General features: G+C 36.8%; 2 protein-coding genes across 2 annotated transcripts; one reads left to right on the forward strand and one right to left on the reverse strand.

Moving 5' to 3' along the window:
• Window positions 1-1,061: 1,061 nt before the first annotated feature.
• LOC101399994 (keratin-associated protein 13-1-like) lies at window positions 1,062-1,529 on the reverse strand. Its single transcript, XM_014786918.2, is given in 1 exon segment — window positions 1,062-1,529. A coding segment is annotated over 1 exon segment (468 nt).
• Window positions 1,530-19,484: 17,955 nt separating this feature from the next.
• Window positions 19,485-20,768, forward strand: KRTAP13-2 (keratin associated protein 13-2). Its single transcript, XM_004429547.3, has one exon. It carries the CDS (start codon window positions 19,986-19,988, stop codon window positions 20,481-20,483), a length of 498 nt encoding a protein of 165 aa, XP_004429604.1. The 5' UTR covers window positions 19,485-19,985; the 3' UTR covers window positions 20,484-20,768.
• The last annotated feature ends 279 nt before the right edge of the window (window positions 20,769-21,047 follow it).

Here is a 21,047-nt window from a genome sequence, read left to right on the forward strand (position 1 = left end):
CAAGGATAACTGCCTTCCTCCTTACACACGTAAAGAAACTAATTACAGAGCCAGCCCCGGTGGCCTACTGGTTAAGTTCAGTGCGCTCTGCTTCAGCAGCCCTGGGCTCGGTTCCTGGGTGTGGACCTACACTGCTCTGTTAGTGGCCATACTGTACTGGTGGCCCACATACTAAAAAACAGAGGAAGATGGGCATGGATGTTAGCTCAGGGCAAATCTTCCTCTTCAAAAACAAATAAATAAATAAATTAATTAATTAATTATATACAAAAGTATTCAGTGATATGTAGGGGTATGGTCCTTTTTGCCACCCAACATAGACTGAAAAATAAGTTATTTAAGCTAATGTGCAAAACCTTCCATATAACCTACACTTTTTCCTGCTCAGTTGTATTTTCCAAGTTCCTTGTTTTTCTTCGTCAGCAAACATCAAAGCCCCATATCCTTTGGAGTAAATGTTCTCTATACTGTTCCTGAGATTATTATTCACATAAAGTCTACGCATGCAACATAAGTATTCCAGAAAACAGTAGTTTTAAAGAAGGAAATGTTTAAAGCTCCAAATAAATTGGTTCAAATCCACCAGTCTATTAGATTTCTAAAGTTTGCTCCCAGACGCATAGTGAACTTTAATCTAAATACCTTCCAAAAAAAGTAAAAGAAAAAAATAAAACTTAGCCAATTAAAACTAACAATAAAATTAGCAGCATATTTGGAGGCCAGAATGAACAAATTTATTAGATTATATTCATTTGGGTTTTTATTTATTTTTTGAATAATACATGTGAACAAGAATTCCATTAATTCATTAACATTAATTCATTGTTCATTAACATGAGTTCGATTAATTGATCTAGTAGTTTATTTCATTAATTCCACTAATTCCATTAATTCATCCAATAGAATTAATTATTAAGTTCAGTAAATGTTAGAGACAGTTCTGTGGCCTGTGGCTGGAGAAAAGATGAAGAACACCTGATCAGATAGTTTTTCCTGAAGACCATGAAGATGATAGATGCTCTGTTTAGAGCATGGACATATTGCTCATAACATCTAAACCCTCAACAAATTGATTGACAGTAGCTGGATCCACAGCTTGGTCTATAGCATGACGATTAGCAGCTCCTGGAGGCAAAGTAGATTGGATGGCAGAATCTTGCTCCATAGCTCAGGGAAGGGAAGCCACAGACTCCATAACCCAGAGGTCTGAAGCCACGGGATCCACAGCCCAGTGAGTAGCAGCTTCTGGACCCAGAGCCCAGAGACACAGCATAAGTTGAACGGCAGGGACTCCAGAGTATGGAGGTCTTCGGGCGGTAGCAGGATGTCTGGCACCTGGTGGGCTCCCGGCAGATCTTCTGACGGCCACTATAGAGAGAGGAGCCCAGCTGGCAGGGGCTGGGAGAGTGGAGGTCAATGCGGTAGACCAGGGTGCTTGGATAGGAAGAGCCACAGGAGGAGCGTGGGTAGCGCAGGTAGCCCCCAAGGGAGCGGGAGGAGAAGTTTTCAGAGCAGCAGTTGTAGGACATGTTGACAGGAGATGTGAGTTCAGCTGAGTTACAGTGAGAAGATTCTGAGTTTGAATGTCACTCCTGGACTGTGATATTTATATACTCTCAGCAATGGATGTGGCACACTACAGGGTCATCTTTTCCATATTTGAACTCCCTCATTTGCATACATATAACACAGTAATCCTCTTTGTAATTGCAATTCACTAACTTCCTTCATCTTATATTTATGGGTGAGCTCATTTTATTTTTATAGTCTATGTCAAAGAATTACATCTATGCTACAAATGCTATGAAGGTATGTAATTAATGCTTACTCCATCATGGCCAGGGAAGCCCGTCTTATTTTCTGTGGCCATAACTACTTGTACATCTGCTCCTGTTTTGGCTGAGGAATGTTTTCTTCCTAGAATGGGGATTGCAATGCAGTCCTCTTCCTTTTGTGTCAATGGCCAAGAGGCAGACATCTGGTCTTAACGAGGAACTCTCTAAAGATTGCCTCTATATCAAACCAATGATTTACACTCTCCGATATAATTTTCCATCTATTACGTTAGCAATGCTTAATATGTCTAGTTCAGAGGAGCCATGTAAAAGAAAGCCAAAAGGATTGAGAGAGATGAGTAGGAATGGGCATAATCCTGAACAAATATTTTTTGTAAAACTTTAGTGTTTGGAAAAATGAAATCAAATCTAAAGCAATAAGAGATCAATATGGACACATATGAAGAAAAACAAAGTGGGAGCACTACTGAGATGAGATGAGGAAACACATGACACTGGTAGGGAAAGGGACAGAATGGCAGGGTTTTCTACACCACTGGACAACCTATGGATACTTTACTTCTTAATTCAATCAAATCCAAATTGTTTCAAAATGAATTTAATTCATGACTTTTGTATGATACATTTAGATTTGTAAAACATCCTGGGGTCTACCCTCCTACAACATCTCTAGCCCCCACCTCAAAATTTTGAATGCCTTCTGAGCATTTCCCAGGTCTTGGCAGAACCTATATTTTTCTCCCTACTTGAAGTACATGATTCTGTCCCAGCTTTCTTACTAGAGGTTGATCCAGATTTTGAAAATCTTGACGTTTATAATTTTGGTGGTCTTCTTTAAGAAAAAGAACACAACATTGTGAACATAATAGTAGATGTAAATATGAACACTAATTAGAATAAAAATAAAATTAAGAAATAAAAACTTACAAGTTGACAAAGAACACAAATATCACAAAATCAGGACAATAATATGATATCATTGTCATCATCACCTATAACCTTTTCCCTACATTTTTTGGCTGCATAGTCTTTGATCACCTCTACGTACAACCATGATTTTGTCAACATGATTTTCTGTAGAAAGAATAGAAATATAATTCAATTTTTCCTCTAGAATTGTATATCAGAAAATACTTAAATTATTTTTTATGACATGGAAAGCTTTCTTTCCACTGTGCCATTTGTTACTAGTAATGCCACATCTGTAACACCCTCTGTCACTTCTCAGTCAGTGCTTCAAGCCTGGGATAATGCTGACCTCAGCCAGGTGTCCCTGTTTTTCCTCCCATCCCACTGTGCTCGCTCTGGGAGTTGGGGACTTGTGTGACAATCAGCTTTGAATGGCTGTGGACCCTAGGTTTTAGTGGCCTCTTACCAGGCAGCAGAGCAGCGTCCTGGTTAGAATCCTTCTTCTTGAGGTCTAAGCTCCCTGAGGTTCTGAGGTTCATCAGGTTGATTCTGTGGGCTAGAGGTAGTACAGGCAGCTCTCTGCCCTTGTGGTAGTTCTGGGGCTGTGGGTGGATCTAGAGAGCTGCCTGGACACTGCTCTGTTACCTGTTAGGAGGTTTGTTCATTGCACAAGTATAGGCCCCCATGGGCTTTTTATTGAACTCCAAATTAGTTGTTAATATTTAAAAATCAAAAGAATTCACATAACATATGGATTTGTAACTTCTTTTTTAAAATTCTGATAATCTAGTTACCCTGGGCTCCCTTGCTTGTAGTCACCTGGAACTGAGTACAAACTGCTCCGTTCCTATGGGGTGTGCTCCCCGTAATTCCTTACAACTCCCACCACTCCTCTTTTTTCCCAGGTCCGAGGCCAAATTTCAGTTTCCATTAGTCATCAAGCCTGCACTATTACTTTGTTGTGTTAGTTAATGGCTCTATCATAAATGGGAGAATGAGAGATGAATTGAGGCTTTGGGTTTTAAGACAATTTGTGAAAACACACTCCTGTGTACACTAGAAGGATATTCTTCCATGTTTAATAGGAAAATATAATGTGTCTGTGTTGATGGATTGGAATACAAAACATCAATCATGAAATAAGTCACAGATCAACTAGACTACCTCACTTATGTTTATGATCCTCTGACTTAAAACAGTCTATATGCCAGCAGAATTTGAGTTGGTTTTTATATACTCAGCAAAGGCTTAAATCAGCAATGTCTTACTTCTGAATATGCAACAGAATTAACAATGGGTCCTTTTAGAAAATACAAAAGAACCAGAAAATAAATAAATGATTAAAAAAAAAACAGATGATTGAACTCCTCCTCTGGGCACTCCACATGTGATTCTGATGTACCACCATTGGTAGACATCCCTCTCTTAAATTAAAGGGTTAACGTCTAGCCAGGAGCCCACAGGAGATGCTCATAGAAATCATACTACATGCCTGACAACTGTAACCACCTCTGTACAGGAATTGCCTTTCAAAGAATATAAAGCACAACATTAAAAAGAGAGAAAAGGAGATCTATTTTCTGTTTATACCATCATAATTCTATTGTAATGGGTAGTTCTTGCTAATAATATGCTGCACCCTCTCTTCATGCTATTGCGCAGATATAATAGCTGTTATGAATGCTGTTATTTGGGAATCTTGAAGATGGATTTAGTAGCATTAATATCCATCCTGCAAGACGCAGCATCTTAGGGTTTGAACAAAGGCTGCGTGTCACTATCCAGTGACACTGTGCAGATGGCCTCAGGGTGACTAGTAATGATTCGCTATAAATACAGGAGAGAAGAATAGCAATTTTGACAGATTATGATAGCTCAAATTGGGAGACAGAATAAAAAGGGCTTTTGAGTTAGGAATCAGGTGAATGGCATGTTGAATATGTGGGTGGAACTGAAACGGTCCGTGGCAGATAGTAGGCACTCCATCAACACAACTTGATGGCACAAAAAGGGAAGTTAGATAGCAGATGTCTTAAATGAAATAAGGCATGTACGAAGGTTATGTAAACAATAATTATTTCTTCTCTGTTCTTTTTTTGATTGGAAAGCTAAGTGAAGGTTGGCTATATCTCTAACAGATTTGGAATCTTTCCGCCTAGAAGTCGGAAGCCTCAGCACGGGTCAGATAAGAGCCAGGGGCTTGAATTTATCCAGCTAATATCAAGTCCTGGCCTAGTGGAAAGTAAGGGGATAAGAGAAGAGAGCATATGTTAGAGGACGTGGGAGCGTGAGCAGCTTTCCTCTCCTGCCACTTTGGGGAGGGCTGGCCTCTTTCTGATCCTGGGGTGTCCCCTGCCTCATTTCCTTCCTTCCAAAGTCTCTGATGATGAAGTCATGAGATGAGTGGCATACAGAAGGCAACCTCATATTTACTCTGCGTTTATTCATCTAACCTCCGGAAAGTAACATAGGGCTGGGTAATCTTTCTTGATGAACTCCCTTCATCTCAGGTGGGGGGAATGCCATGGACAGGAGAGCAGGAAAAAGGAAGCCAAAGAGGAACAGGTTATTCTAAGGTGCTTCTAGATTTTCAGAGGGTTAAAAGTAGAGGATACTTGAGGTTTCCTTGTTTCCTAGGCTTTTTCACTTTGTAATTAGACAGAAGCCATCGACAGGAATAGACCCCGATTTTCTCTGGATTGAACCTTATTACGTGATGCTCAGCTGGCTGAGCACTGCAATGGGTGGATGTTTGGAGGCGCAGACATAGCAGAGATGATGGGATCCCAGTGTCTATTGGAGACAACTGGAGAGAGCTCCAACATCTGGGAAACCTCTAATTTGGGGCTCTTGTTTTGGTTTTCTTGCTTATTAGCAGTGCAAACTGCTTGACTTGGTTTGCTCATTTTTCCATTTTACTGTTCAATTTCTATGATACTAGGATTTGGTGCCCAGTGAGTAATTTCCTTGCAAGTTCTGTCTCATCCAAAGAAGTCTAAGGTTTTGAAGAGAGTGGTTAAGGGCCATAAAACATAGTTGAACCCTATTCCTAAGGAAGTGTTATACACAGACGTCCTTCTTTCTAGATATCTTTGTTGATATTGACTTTTTAACTATCCTAACACCAGGATTTGATTTATTTTTAAAGACTTGGAATTTAAAACAAACAAATAAGGTAATCTCCAGGGCATTGTGGAATGGAGTACGTTTGATCACTCAGGATCTTAAACTCTGGTGAGTTTAAATAGTGCCTGGTAAAACAAAGATGTCAGAATCCCACCAGCACAGTGAGCAGTTCTGGGGAGGGGGCCAGCCATTGTAATTGAGGTACTGGAAGCATGGCCTCTGCTGTCAGAACACCTGGGGGCAAACCCTGGCACTGTCTTTTCCAGCACAGTGATCTTGTGCCATTGACTTGAGGGCTCTATGCCTCACTCTTCTCACCTGTGACATGGGGATAATAGCACCTCTCTCATTGGTTTATTATGAGAATTAATGAAGTAATATATGTCAAATACCTTGACTACTGCCTGGCAGTTAATAAGGAATATATGGATCTTCGCGCAAATAAACAAAGAAAATACGTCCCAAGTGATGCTGAGGTATCAAATATGAGAATCACTGCTGTAAATATCTTAAGTACGTTTTCATTATCTTGGTCATTCTTCGGCAAAAGAGCAAAATGTTTATAATTAAATGAGAAATTTTGGATTTCAAAAAATATACTTATTTAAAATAAGAGCATAACAACTGCAACCTAATGTAGAAAGCACTGTTTTAAACCTTTATAACAACAATAAGCATTTCAAAACCAGTGATAAATGACCTCCTAACTTAAGGACTTAATGTGCTTACATGCTGTGTTTCTTCTCATATCCTTCTTCTCTAATTTCCCTTTCTTTCTCATTTCCATTCATCCCTTATTTTCTCCTCCCCCTCCCCCTTATGTTTATTTCATGCACCATTTATCTTTCTTTAGCTTTCTGAACTGGTAATACTCTCAAACGATGGAAGCCTTTCTATTCGTTTCATTGATTGAATAAAGTTGACTCTCCTCTCTGTTTATTTTCAAGAGTAGTCAAGTATTTCTATTCATTTCTCTTAAAATTCCCTAAATTTAATTGGTTTTACTGGTACTTTATTTAATTTTAAGTTAGAAATCATTGAATGACAAGTTTCTAGCTCCTATTTTAAATTTTGAAATCTCAGTGTTATAATGCCTGTTTAATAGAATATTCCCAGGAGCAAACAATTTCAAGATGATTTGCAACTATGGTCCTGATGAAATTTTGTTCACAACTGCATGTATCTGGCCTCCATAGTTCTTAGTGTGTTGTTTCTATAGCATGCTTTATGAATCCCTAGCTTTGTACATCTCATCTGAATCTACCAGATTGAAAGGACCTGGATAACAAGGATGATATCCTTTTCTCATTTTCTGGATCGAAATGGACTTTCAGCAATAAACATTGCATTAACAAGATGAATATAGGCATTCTTCACATTGACTTTGTTATTTTTAATTGTTGACGATTGAAAATATATGATTATCACTTCATGAGCTGAGATTTTGCTGCCTGGTTCCTTAGGAAATGGAAATATAAGAGCGTGGTATCTTGTCAATGTGAGATGGCAGGGAGTGGGAGGCAGCAAGGACCCTGCTGGGTCACATGGTTATTACTGGGTTATTCGCCATGAAAATAGCCACCTTCATCCGATATATGAGAATGGAATGATGTGTGTCTCTTAAGTAAATGAATAAAACATACTCAGCCATGGCTGTGCAGGGGAAAATCAATTTCATTTTAATTAGATAACTGATTAGTGAAATCCCAGAAGACTTTACCAGGATTTTTTTTCATATATCACACCCAATGGTAAGGGTTTATAAAGTTCTTTAGGAGAAAATTTATTCTAATTCCTCATTAAACTCAAAGAAAACTGATGTTGGGAGACAACATCTAATCAAAATTCTGAAGTGCCTCTTTTTCTACTTTAAATGACTGCTTACCTCTTGTTATGAGTTGAATTGTGTCCCCCAAAATTCATATATTGAAGTGCTAAATCACAGTACTTCACAATATGACCTTATTGGGAGATAGGATCTTTACAGTGATCAAGTTACAGTGAGGTCCTTATGGTGGACTCTAATCCAATATAACTGGTGTCATAAAAAGGGGAAATTTGAGCACAGAGACAGTCATGGATAGAAGGAAGGAGATGTTGAGAGATACAGGGAGAAGATGGCTGTCTACATGCCAAGGAGAGCAGCCTAGAGCAGATTCTTCTCTCACAGCCCTCAGAAGGAACCAACCCTGCCAATACCTTGATCTAGGACTTCAGCCTCCAGAACTGTGAGACAATGAATTTCTGTTGTTTAAGCCACCCAGTCTGTGGGACTTTGTCATGGCAGCCCTAGCTAATAAATACATTCTCCCTCTTTCAAAGAGGAGACTCCCTTCCCAGGAATTGAGTGACCACGTTGACTCCCTTTGCCCAACGTCTACCAAGTTTCTGCTGGCCACCAGTGAATCTTCCAGCCATCCCGTGCCCACTTATGAGCACCCTTCCCCATCAGTCTATCCAGAGGATGGGACTTTGATCTTAGGGCTCTACACTCTGTGGTTTCCAGTTTCTGGGCTGTGGCTCTGGGACCTTAGGTTGACCTTCCTCACCTCTAGGAATAGATTGGGCTTTTTTGACACTCCTATCGTTTCTCCAGGAGAGGTCAGTCACCTTATTCCCAACCAGTTTGTGTTCAGAGGTCTACAAATCAGCATGTTGCATTTCTAAAATCTCAAACAACTAATTTTTTAAAACTTTATTGCTAAGGAAATTCTTGATCTGCTAACTGAGCGGCTGCCTATCAATTTCCGAGAAATGAGACCTTCAAAAGCCATCTTCTATCACTAACCAAAGCTTTTTATTCCACCATTAACCTATGCTACAACTGAAATTCTCTCTCTCTCTCGCCATCCCCTCTTCTTTTCCCTTTCTTAGAACACATTTTATTTTCCCCACTTTCTAGATCATTCTTTGTGATCTTTCCAGTATGTCACAAAGGAATAGAAAGATGCCAGCTTATTTTACAATAATTTGCTTAACATAGAAATCAGGTTCATGTTTCTACTTGTTTATTTCAGTGTGTTTTCTATGCCTTTAGTGAGTTTTCTTTGGCATGAAAATGCATTGGTCCTGCTTCCTCTAAGGAACACCATTTAACCGTAAGGTATAGAGGATTCTGGAGAATACGCCAGCCAGGTGTCCCAGATATTGAAGTCACTACTATAGTTAGATTTTTAATTCTCTCTCCTTTCTCTCTTTTTTCTTTTCTTGGTCTCTATCCAAACTTGAAACCCCAAGCAAGATATTTTTTAAAAAGCCCAAATAGTGATTAGCTTCTCCCCATCCTTCATGAGATAAAGCAAAGAGTACACCTTAAGAAATGTGCTGAGAAAAAAATCTTCCTTTGGTGTGAGCTGTTCCATTTGACACCTAAGCATTATCTCAAAGAAGCAGAATCTAAATTCAGCCTAAGGTCAGAATATAGTTTTTGTCATCCAGAAATATATTTCAGGCTCTTAACAGAGTCAGAGTTTGGGAGAATTTGGGGATAGATTTAGTACTAATAATTCAGACTGTTGTGACCTCACAGACTTTATTAATTTGATCATTTGTTTATGTATCTATATATCAACTCATTTGTTCAAAACCAATAAATACAAATATGTGTAAGAAACTCATACTTATGAAAGCAAATGAAATGAATAGAATGAATGAGTGAATTAATGAATAAATGAAGTGAGTGGAATTTAGAACAAGACAAATCTGAACTTGAATCTTAATACCGTTACTTATAGGAAGTGACCTTACATAAATTATTAAATTTTGTCTCTACTTCTACGTATCGAAAATGTGAATGATAATGGCTTGTATTTATTATAAGAATTAAATTAGCTTGTACATGTAAAATTCCTGGCATGGGTTATTTTTATTTATTTATTTTATAATATATATTGATCCTTCTACTTTCTTTCTTTTCCATCTAAACTTTTATTTTACTCCATATCCTTTGTTTTGATCTCTCGTTACCAAGGAAGAATTTTTTTGGACTAAAGTTTCTCAACTTCTTAGTATTTGTGTCTATGCTTTCTCTTATATGAGCTTGCTTTTGATTATTAGTAGTCCTGAAATTGTCTTTTTATGGCTTTGTATGCCATAAAATCTATGGCACATAAATTAGAAATTAAAATGAAGTAATTTTCAGGGTCAGCTCACAGAAAAGTGTTGTTGATCAATATATTTGAACCAAAGGGATCTTGTCAGAGAAAAGCTAGAAAAGCCTTCATGAGAACCATTGCTTGAGATGGATCTAAAGTTCAGCTCTTTGGCGTTTAGCTGAATCAAAAGAAGAGGGAGAGGTATTTAGGAAAGATCCAAGGATTTGTAAAAGGTTGGAGAATCAGGATGGAAAATTTTGCTTTTCCTGTTAGGAGATATAGAATATTTTTGAGATCATTGAAGCCCAGGATGGTGCATGAAGTTGTAGGAGACTTTAGGTATTGATATTTCTGTTTTGGGTTAATAATGCATAGACAACAGTCTAATTAAAATTTATTTCCAACAGAATTGGATAACTGGGGCCAAAAACAGGTACTGAACATGCTCCAACTCTACTTATTCCAATATTTCTCACTTAGTCTCCTAATATTTCTTTATTCCTTACCCTGTCTTCAATCTTTCACTCTCCATCCTCCCAACCATTTGTATCCATCTTCCTTGTTACTGAGGCAGTACCATTAAGAGTGTAGACTTAGATAAAGTTATGATGGTACATAGTCTCTGATTCACTGTAGCTCATCTATAAGGGGATAGAAATTATTGTAGCACTACTGTGAGTTAAATAGAATAATTTATGTACTATGTCTGATGCTTAGCACAATTCCTGGTCCATGTAAAATGCTTATTAAATATTATCCACTATTATTATTTTATTAAGAGAGAAAACTGAGATTCTGCATTGTGTTACAAAATTAATCATTAGACACTTTAATCTATTTTACCTGTATATTTTTTTTAAAAACTAGGAATGCTTTTAGGTATGTTTCTAGTTCCAAAGAACTTTCCAGAGCTTTCACACTGCTTGAGTCAGTTAACAATAGTTAATTCAGTGATGTCATAGTTAAGATATTAATAATTACAAGCAGAGAGAGTGAAAATTCACATCCTACAGCAAATGGCAAACATACTTTATAACTTTAAGTGAACAAATACATCTTAACAAATGTGGCTTCCTATGACAAAGGTCCATAGTCTCATGTTTCAAAGTCATGAGTTCTTAAAACTATTATAATAAACATTTCAACGTTATAGGAAATCGATTTGTACTTTTTGGTAAATAAACACAAAGAACCTCATCATTATGATGGGGTATAGAGTATATAGAGGTTTAGTTTACATTTAATAGCACTGGTTTGTGAATATTTTTAAAGATTCTCTCTTATATATATAAACAAGACTAATGTTTTTCCCAGATGGTGATTTACCTTTTCAAAAACACTTATGTTGAGAGCTTCTTATTTTTTTTCCCTTTAAGTGCTGTTGAGATTTTAAAGCTTGTAACTTTAAATATAACTTAATCCAGGATGACATAAAGATAGTGATAGTTCCACAAATTCCATATTATTAATATTATTGAAACAATGAAGTAATAAATCAACAAAAGGAGTAGAGTGACAAATAATTATATTTTTCTGATTAAACAGTTGTTTGCTAATACTGTTTTAATGTCTGATAATGCCTGATTGCTAATATTGTTTAATGCCTTAATAATCATCTGTAATGGTTACTTTAGTGTTTCCACTTGACTAAGCTACAGTGTCCAGTTGTTTGTTAAACACCAAGCTAGACATAGCTGTGATTATTATCTAAATCAGTAGACTTTGAGTAAGACAGATTCCCTTCCATAATGTGAGCGAGCCTCATCCAGTCAGCTGAAGGCCTTAAGAGCAAAGACTGAGGTTTCTTGAAGAAGGAATTCTCAAGGCTGCAACATATAAACCCTGCCTGAGTTTCTAGCCTGCTGTACTATGGAATTCAGACTCAAAACTGCCACATCAAGATGAATTTCCACCCCCTTTTGTAGATTTCAGCCCCCAAATCACATGAGCCCATTTTTTAAAAAAGCTCTCTCTCTCTCTGTCTCTGTACACACACACATTCATATATATATATATTATTGGTTCTGTTTTTCTGGAGAACTCTAATACACTCTCCAAGAAACAGATGATTTCCTTAATGTTTGTTATCAGTACCCTCTCTAACCCAATTGATCACGTGCATCTTGAATCTTGCTTGAACTTCACTAGGGAAGGAATGTACCTTTTCCTTCACAGCCAGCCAAAGAACAAAAACTAAACAACTATGTAGTCATTTGGAAACTCATTATGGAGACTAAGTGATCAGAACATGAATTTTAACTTAGAGTCACAGAATTTTACAATTGTCAGGACCATCTAGTCCTGCCTCTGATATATGTTACAGCCTAAAGTAAACTGCTGTATTTCAGTGTTTTTTCCATCATGATACACTCAAACTCATCTTCATCAGTCTAAGAAATCAGACATTGTAATCCATGGTTTCACACCCTAGCGTTTCCTTGGTAGGTTTAGTAATATCTAATTCTATGAAATATTTCTGTGCTTTGCTCAGTTCCTAGTTAGGCTCTGTTTTTGTTTTGTCTACAGTGTTGAATTCAAACAAACAAAACAATAAGAAACATAGAAGTTCAATATGATACTGGACTCCCTATCCGGTCCCCTAAGATTTTTTCTTCTGTATCATGCACATCTTTGAAAGTTTTCAAGATGGAGACTTGAGAACTATGTTTTGGAAACAGAAGAGGAGTTGAATATTTCCCAATCCTCTTAGAAGAAGCTGCAGTGCTTATCAACTGACAAGCAAACTGAAGATTGAGAACTTCCACTAGCCTCCATCAGATAAATGATCCATCCAGCACCCAGGGAATAATCTTCACTTCAAATGCAAGGTGAAAACCTATCATCACGTCACATACCTTAGTAACACACTGCTAAATGATGCACTGAGAGCAAGGAGGTGGAAAAGGGCCATGCACGTTCACACAGAATGACGGAGAGAAGAGAACTGGGGCCTCTGTTCGACTGATCCTGTATTGTATTTTGAGGCAATTGAGTTTCATAGGATTCAAAAAATGTTTGGTTTCTTTAAAATATTTTTAAGAAAAATAAGCAACAAAATTTGATTTGAATGAACATCTGAGAGAGGACAGATATATTAGTATCATGGCAGAAGTTACTGACATGAAAATAAAACAAAATAGAGTGAGATAATAAATATGAGACTGTTGGTTTCATGTCTTGTGGATTCAGGTTTTGCTCCAACCAGTACAATTGAACCTGCCTTGCTTTCTGGCCAGAGTGGCCAGCAATGGCTTATGCTGTCACTCTGGTTACGAGACACGTCACCACAATTTCTGCTTTTTCTACAGCCCAAGCAGATTCATATAACCACTGTTACTGGACTCTCAGGTCACTTGCCTGGATACCATACAGAAAATGGGAAAATTCCTTGACAGATACAAATCAACAGCTCAATTAAGAATAATTAGACAGCCTGGATAACCCTATACCTACAAAAGAAATTAAACTGACAGTTAAAAACCTTGCAATAAAGAAAATTCCAAGCTGAGATGGCTTCACTGGAAAATTATTCAAAATATTTTTTAAAAAATCAATTCTGCATAAAATATTTCAGAAAAGAGAAGTATAAACAATTCCAGACTAATTTTATAAGGTCAACACCATCCTAAGAGAAAACTAGACACAGACAATATTATAAGAAAATTACAAACAATATCTCTGATAAATATAGGCATAAAAAAAACCTTAGAAAAAAGTCAGTAAATCTGATCTAGTATTGTATTAAAAGTATAATACATCATGATCAAGGATGTTTTTCCCAGGAATGTAAAGTTGGTTTAATATTCAAAATCACCCAGTGCAATTCATCACATCAACAGGACGAAAAAATAACTATATAATCATCTCAATAAATACATAAAAAAGCATTTGGAAAAAATCAACATGCGTGCACTCATGGTAAAAGCTCTTGGCAAACAAGGTTTAGAAGAGAACTTCCTCAGCCTGATAATTGATGTCTACAAAACCATACAGGTAGCATCACAGTTAATAAAGAAAGACTGAATGCTTCTCCCCACTAAGATCAGGAACAAGGCAAGGATATCTGTACAATGAGACCAAAACAAAATAGTCATACACATTTTAAAGGAAGAAAGAATATTGTCTTTATTTGCAGGTGACACAATAGCCTATACAAAATATCTGAAATAATTCAAAAAAGTCTATTAGGACTAATAAATAATTTAGGAAGGTTGCAGGATACAAAGTCATATACAGAAAAATGTAATTCTATGTAAAAGCAATGAACGAATAGATATTAAAATTTAAAATACCATTTAAAATAGCACCGAAACCCACAAAATATTTAGTTATAAATCTAATAAAACATATGAAGGATTTATGTAGTAAAAACTACAATATATTGCTGAAAGATATTAAAGCTTGCTTAAACAAATAAAGAGATATATGGTAGCGAAGAGTCAATACTATTAAGATGCCAATTCTCCCCAAATTGAATGTAGATTTGACATAATCCCAATAAAAATCATATCAGGGTGTTTTATAGAAATTGGCAAGCTCATTCTAAAATTTATGTGGAAATGCAAAGGAACTCAAATAGGCAAATAATTTTGAAAATAAAGAACAAAGTTTGATGATTCACAACCTGACTTCAAGGCTTACTGTAAAGCTATAGTAATTAAGGCACTGTGATATTGGCCTAAGGATAGACATATCCAATAACGGAACAGAAGAGTGACTCTAGAAACGGATCTGTACTGTACATATATGATCAATTGACTTTTGACAAAGGAGTCTTGGTGATTCAGTGGGAAAAGACAGTCTTTTTAACAAATGGTACTGGGATAACTGGACATCTATATGCCAAAAAAAAAAAAAATCTTTGACTCAAACTTTGTACCATATACCAAAATTTTTTTGATAAATTGGACTTAACCAAAATTAAAAACATCTGCTTTTTGAAACACTTTGATAAAAAATTGAAATGACAAGCCACAAGCTTGGGGATAATAGCTGAAAAACACATATTTGATAGAGGACTTGGATCTAGGATATATAAAGGACATTTATTAACTCAATTATAAAAAGAGAAACAACTCAAAAATGATCAAAGGATTTGAACAGATACCACTGAAGGAGAGATATGGAAGGCAAATAGCATATGAAAATATGTTCGATATTATTAATCATTAGGGAAATGAAAATTAAAATTACATGAGATACCACTACATGCCTATTAGAGTAGGCAAAATAATAATAATAATAATAATAATATGCACAGTGCTATTGAGGAAGTGGAAAAACTGGAACTTTCATACATTGCTTTTAGGAATGCAAAATGGTAAGCCACTGTGGAAAACAGTTTAGCAGTTTCTTATAATGCTAAACACGCAGTTACCATATGAACCAGCAATCCCACTCCCAAGTATTTATCTAAGAAAAATGAAAACATATGTCTACAAAAAGATTTGCATGTAAATGTTTATAGCAGCTTTATCCATAATACTCCCAAATTAGATCATCTTAATGTTCATTACCTGGTGAATGGATAGCATCCATACAGTGAAATACCACTTAGCAATAAAAAGGAGTGGACGATTGAAATATACAACATCATAGATGAATCTCAAAAGCGGTTTGCTCTGTGAAGGAAACTAGACACAAATAGCTATATAACGTACAATTCCATTTGCAGTGCATTTCAGAAAAGAAAAGACTATAGGGACAGAAATTCAGATATGAGGTAGGAGGAGACTGACACAAAGGGGCACCAAGAAACTTTTGGTGGTAATGGAAATTCTCTGTATTTCAATTGTGTTGATGGTTATGTGACTGTGTATGTTTGTGAAAACGCATTGAACTGTACATCTAAAAGAGGTGAATTTCGTTATATGTGAATTGTACTTCAATAGAGCTGACAAAAAAAAATAGTCAAATAACCAACTGGAGAAGTATATTTGCAACACATGGAAAGCATAAAACAAAAAATACACAAAGAACTCCTAAAAATAAATTTATTTTTATTTTATTTATTTTTTTATTCTATAGAGTAAGAATAGAATCTATAGTCATAGCTAAAAGATAATTACAAAAGAATAAACTTGAGTGGATCCAGGTTATACAGTGGTAAATGGTGGAGTCAGGATTCAAACACATTCAACCTGAATCCAAGGGCCATGATTCTAATTACTATGCTAAAATTGATATTACACATACCTAGTAATTTTACCTCTAAATGTATACCTGACAGAAACCATAGATATGGGCATAAGCGCAACTATGTTCCTTGTCACATGATTTGTGATAGTGAGAAATCAAAAATAGTAAGGAAACAGATAAATGCAATGTGGTATTTTTGTATGCTGGAATTCTATAAAGTAGTAATAAGGAAGAAACTAGATCTTTATACCATAATAAAGTAGTTATTTGCACAACTCTGACAATGGTGTTATTATCTGGGTTCAAATCCCATCTCTGCTACTTACTACTTGAGTGACCCTGGGCTAGTACTCAACCTATTAGTGTCTCAGCTTTGTCATCTATAAAATAAGAATAATAACAGCATGTCCTGAGTAGGATAATTATGAAGATTAAATGAGCTAATATTTGTAATAAAGTGCTTAGAACAGTGCCTGGCACTTAAAAAAGCTACCGAAATAATGATAAAAAAATACACAAATGTATAAATATCAACATAGATATATTTTTAACACAATTTTTAACATCAAAAGAAAATTATAAATATATGTGCAAAAAGATTGCATTCTTATAACTTAAAACAATAACAAAACAATAAACTGTATAAACCTATAAATATGTGTAAAGAAAATTCCCTGGAAGGCTACTTAAAACTGAATGCGCTACTATGAAGGCTTTGGAAAGATAGGAAGGAGAATTAGACTGAGGTTGGCCTACAAAGGGGTTGTTATCTGTAATGTTTTATTTCTTTAATTGAGAGAGAGAGAGAGATGAAACAAATATGATAAAATGGTAACAATTGTAAGTTTAGGCATTCCAGAAAACTACTTTAGCGTTTGCTTTATTACTCTATGTAGTTTTCTTTATTTTTTCCATTTTTGAAATGAATTGGGCAAATGCAAGTGTAGGATCAGAGTGGTCGGTAAGTAGAGTCCTTTAGAAATCAGCTACACTGGCCTTTTCATTTAAAATAAAATTTATGGATGATGAGGTTCTGAAGACGTAAAGTGGGGTGGTTTGAAGCAGGGAAAAGCTGCAGGGATACTAGAGGAATGTCAGTGCCCAGAAGAATCTCTAACAATGGGTAGACGACCTCTGGGGAGGAGCAGCCCAGGGCTGACTTGCATGGGTGCCCAGGAGAGAGGCCAGAGCAGAGGAGTTGAGTGGTTTTCCTCAAGTCCTTTACCCAGAAATGGGTCTTTCAGCTCATGTTTAGAAACACTGTTTAACAGACAGATCCCCCCTGGGTGAGAGAATTTGTAAGGTAAAATCTTTTGTGAAGGATAGCTGTTAGGAAGAAGGAGCTTTGGAGATGGGGCAACCAAAGGATCTTGAAGGTCTAGAGGAGGCAGTTTTGAGGATATTAAAAAAAGAGAACAGGAAGGAAAAAAAGGTCCAGCCTGGAGCATATGAATGTCTACTATTTTGACTACTGCCTAAAATATTTGCCTAATTTGACGGGTATTCAAATATCTTTGCAAACATTGCAAAAGGAGATTGTCAACTTGAAGACTGAGCTACATTTGATGTGGTGTCCTGGAAAAGCAATCACTACTCAAGGAATTCAGATCATAAGCTACTCGTGGTTAGTGGGTCCTCAAATGTAGTAGTGTGAGTATTTCTCACTTCTAAAATAAAAAAAAAAATTTTCCCAAATCACATTTTCCTCTGACATATCCAGAGAGTGATTTTTTTTCCCTTAAACAGTTTGCCTGTGTGTATAGAGCACACAGAGTATTTTATTAGTTCCAGGATCCACTTCTGAACTATTAAAGCGACTCTAGTTTTGTTGTGCTTTTTCTTCCTTTCAGAGGGACACGTTTCTTAGCACTGATGAGTTATTCATTAGCATTTGTACAAAGTGCACCAATGACTCTAATGAAAAGCGTTCACCTCATTAGGAATGGGCCGGAGGAGTGTTAATTGGAATTGACTTGTTCCTGAGTTATTTTAATATTAATTCCCAGACATAGGGAGCTGGCCTGGAAAAGCCAGAACTTCTGGATATGAGAAAGTCTTTTTTTTTTTTTTAGCAGAATCAACTTCTAACAGGAAGAGAGAAACATTATCCATTCTAAAGGAGTTAAAGGCTCCTTAAAGGCATTATAAGAAGTCCCATGGGTTGGGGATGGCACATACTTCTTCAGTAAATTTAATAGGTGTCCATTCACGAAGCAAAGCTTACTTTATTCCAGTGAAACAGAGAGATGGTTTAAGTATTGCACAAGGGCATTTCGTGTTATGCATGCCACACTTTGGCTTCTGCATGGGAGAGATAATCATAAAACAAAGTAACTAAGTGCTCTGAAGCAGCGTGCTTTGAAATGTAGCAAGTTAATTTTCAGGTAGTTAAGGAGCTCTGTTTTCAATGACAATTGTGAATGCCATTTCCCTTAGTTATGCCAAATAAAATGTCATATTCCAAAGAAGACAAATGAGCACAACCAGATAGGAAGAAGCCCTTTGTCGACGTCGTCTTTTCTCTATTAATCTAAGTATAGATTATCCAGGTTCTTTTCTCTTTTTTGGGCTATTAAGTAGAATATACTTTAAATGTATAAAGACCAGTGATGCATGGAATTCTACTCTTGAACACTATTCAATACAAATATTCTTAGGAGAGGTAAATAAGGCTTTATTAGGCTTTTATATCTTAGTATAAATAAGCTTAATAGATTCCTTTCTGAGACAAGTTAAAATTGAATTTGCTTTTCTCTCTGCAGAGTATTTGAATCTTGACTCTGTATAAGAAGACCAAGGTTCAAGCTTCAATTTTACTTCTATCTTACTGAGCAATTAGGAGGAATTTATTGAACCTCTCCGAAACATAATTTTTCTGTGTGGGTTGACCAGAGGATTTTAAAGACCCATGTAGCTCTAATTCAAGTTAGTTGCTTCAAAAATGTTCACCTCCCCAAAATATTATTTTAGGTATAAATTAATTGCAGTTAAGAATCTGACCTTCCATCAAAAAACAAAATTAAGCAAAAAATTATGAGTCGATTTAGAGCATAAGCAGAGAATAATGCCTACTGCAAGACAGGCTCATCAGAAAATACATGGAGAAACTCAATTCTAGCAAACACTTCTATGTAAAGTCCCACTCAAAGGGTTTTATTTATTGTTTCCTAAATGAATACCCTCTAAGGAAGCCTTTTAGGCTCCCATTCCCTTTAAGGAAGCCCTTTGGCTTGAACACCCAAGACGATGTCTGTACACCTTAATTCTGATCACGGGCTCAAGACGTGAGAAAGCCAAACACATCACAGAAAAGGCAAGCTGAGTGCTTTGCCAATGAATTCACAGTTTAATTAAGCTAAATTCATGCATATCAGAAATTACATGGATTAATTCAAATAGAAAAAGAGTAAAAGTTTCAACTGATAGATTGTTGACTACTGAATACTGTATTTGGAGAAATCCTTTCTAATATGCTTGTGGAAAAAAGGACAAACTATTTTGAATAGTAACCACTGATGCTCCTGATAACTTAGAGGAAGTGAAGAAAAAGTTTATGTAATTCCATAGGTAGGACAAGGACTCATTGTATACACGAATAATAAGGGGGAGAATATTTGTAAATGTGATGACCTATACCTTTGAAAGTCAAACCATAAAGAATTCCTTGGGAAAGAAACTGAGTAGCTTCTTCTTAAGTGTATCAGAGTGATTAAAGTACAATTAAGTATTTTGAAGTTGTGATAAATTAAACTTAAGCAATAACCTAGAGAGGTATTCTCGTAAATGGTGAACAAGAGGAGGGATCATCTAGTTTGTGACACATCGAGGTCTAGGAGTATATATAACTTGGAGTCCTGACTGACATAGAAACTCAGAGAATCTTCTCACTGTAACTCAGCTGAAACTCACATCTCCTGTCAACATGTCCTACAACTGCTGCTCTGGAAAATTCTCCTCCTGCTCCCTTGGGGGCTACCTGCGCTACCCACGCTCCTCCTGTGGCTCTTCCTACCCCAGCAAGCTGATCTACCGCACTGACCTCTGCTCTCCCAGCACCTGCCAGCTGGGCTCCTCTCTCTACAGGAACTGTCAGAGGACCTGCTGGGAGCCCACCAGATACCAGACACCCTGTGTTGTGTCCAGGCCCTGCCAGACATCCTCCTACGGCCTGAGGACCTCCACACTCCGCAGTCCCTGCTGGACAACTTATGCTGGATCCCTGGGCTTTGGATCCAGAAGCTGCTACTCACTGGGCTGTGGATCCAGTGTCTTCAAACCCCTGGGTTACAGAGTCTGTGGCTTTCCCGCCCTGGGCTATGGATCCAGATTCTGCTGCCCAACCTACTTCCCTTCTAGGAGCTGCCAGTTTTCTTGTTATAGGCCAACATTTAGATCAGCCTTCTGTAGATCAACATGCTGAGTTTCCAGACCTTTTGAGCAAAATGTTTCAGTCTCTGCTTAGAGCTACTATCATAGAGTTTTTCAGCAATGTTAGCTAACCTCTCTCACCACCAACTTTTCACCACTTCTCTGGCATCAAGCACTGGCTTATAGACTAGTTCTTTCAGACAGTGAAATTATTGAATGACCAAATATAGAGTCCAGTGTCTATAATTTTGAACCATTTGATTTAGAATTGCATAAATTCTTCTTACAAAATGTGTGGAAGTTCAGTTTTGCTTGACCTAATAAACTTATGCACTTTTGCATCTGATACCTTCTCATTGTTCTTTATTGGTTCTCGGAGTTTGATTTGTGATCTATCTTTGAGGCTCCAGGCTCTTGGAGTACTTTCCCTAGGAAATGGGTTTGGATTTCCAGAGGAAATCCATTTCCCTAGGAGATGGCATCCAGCCTGGTGTGTAGGGAAATTCTCTGGGTACTTCCACTGCCCAGACACGTGTATGTATGTCTTCCACCATCAAAGCTGGTAGGATATTTAACACTATTATTGAGAATAAGCCCATAATGGAGTCAATAATCT

The sequence above is a fragment of the Ceratotherium simum genome, chromosome 27 (genome assembly GCF_057802395.1).
Source record: "Ceratotherium simum simum isolate JZ-2026a chromosome 27, ASM5780239v1, whole genome shotgun sequence".
In the NCBI taxonomy this organism is placed as follows: domain Eukaryota; kingdom Metazoa; phylum Chordata; class Mammalia; order Perissodactyla; family Rhinocerotidae; genus Ceratotherium; species Ceratotherium simum.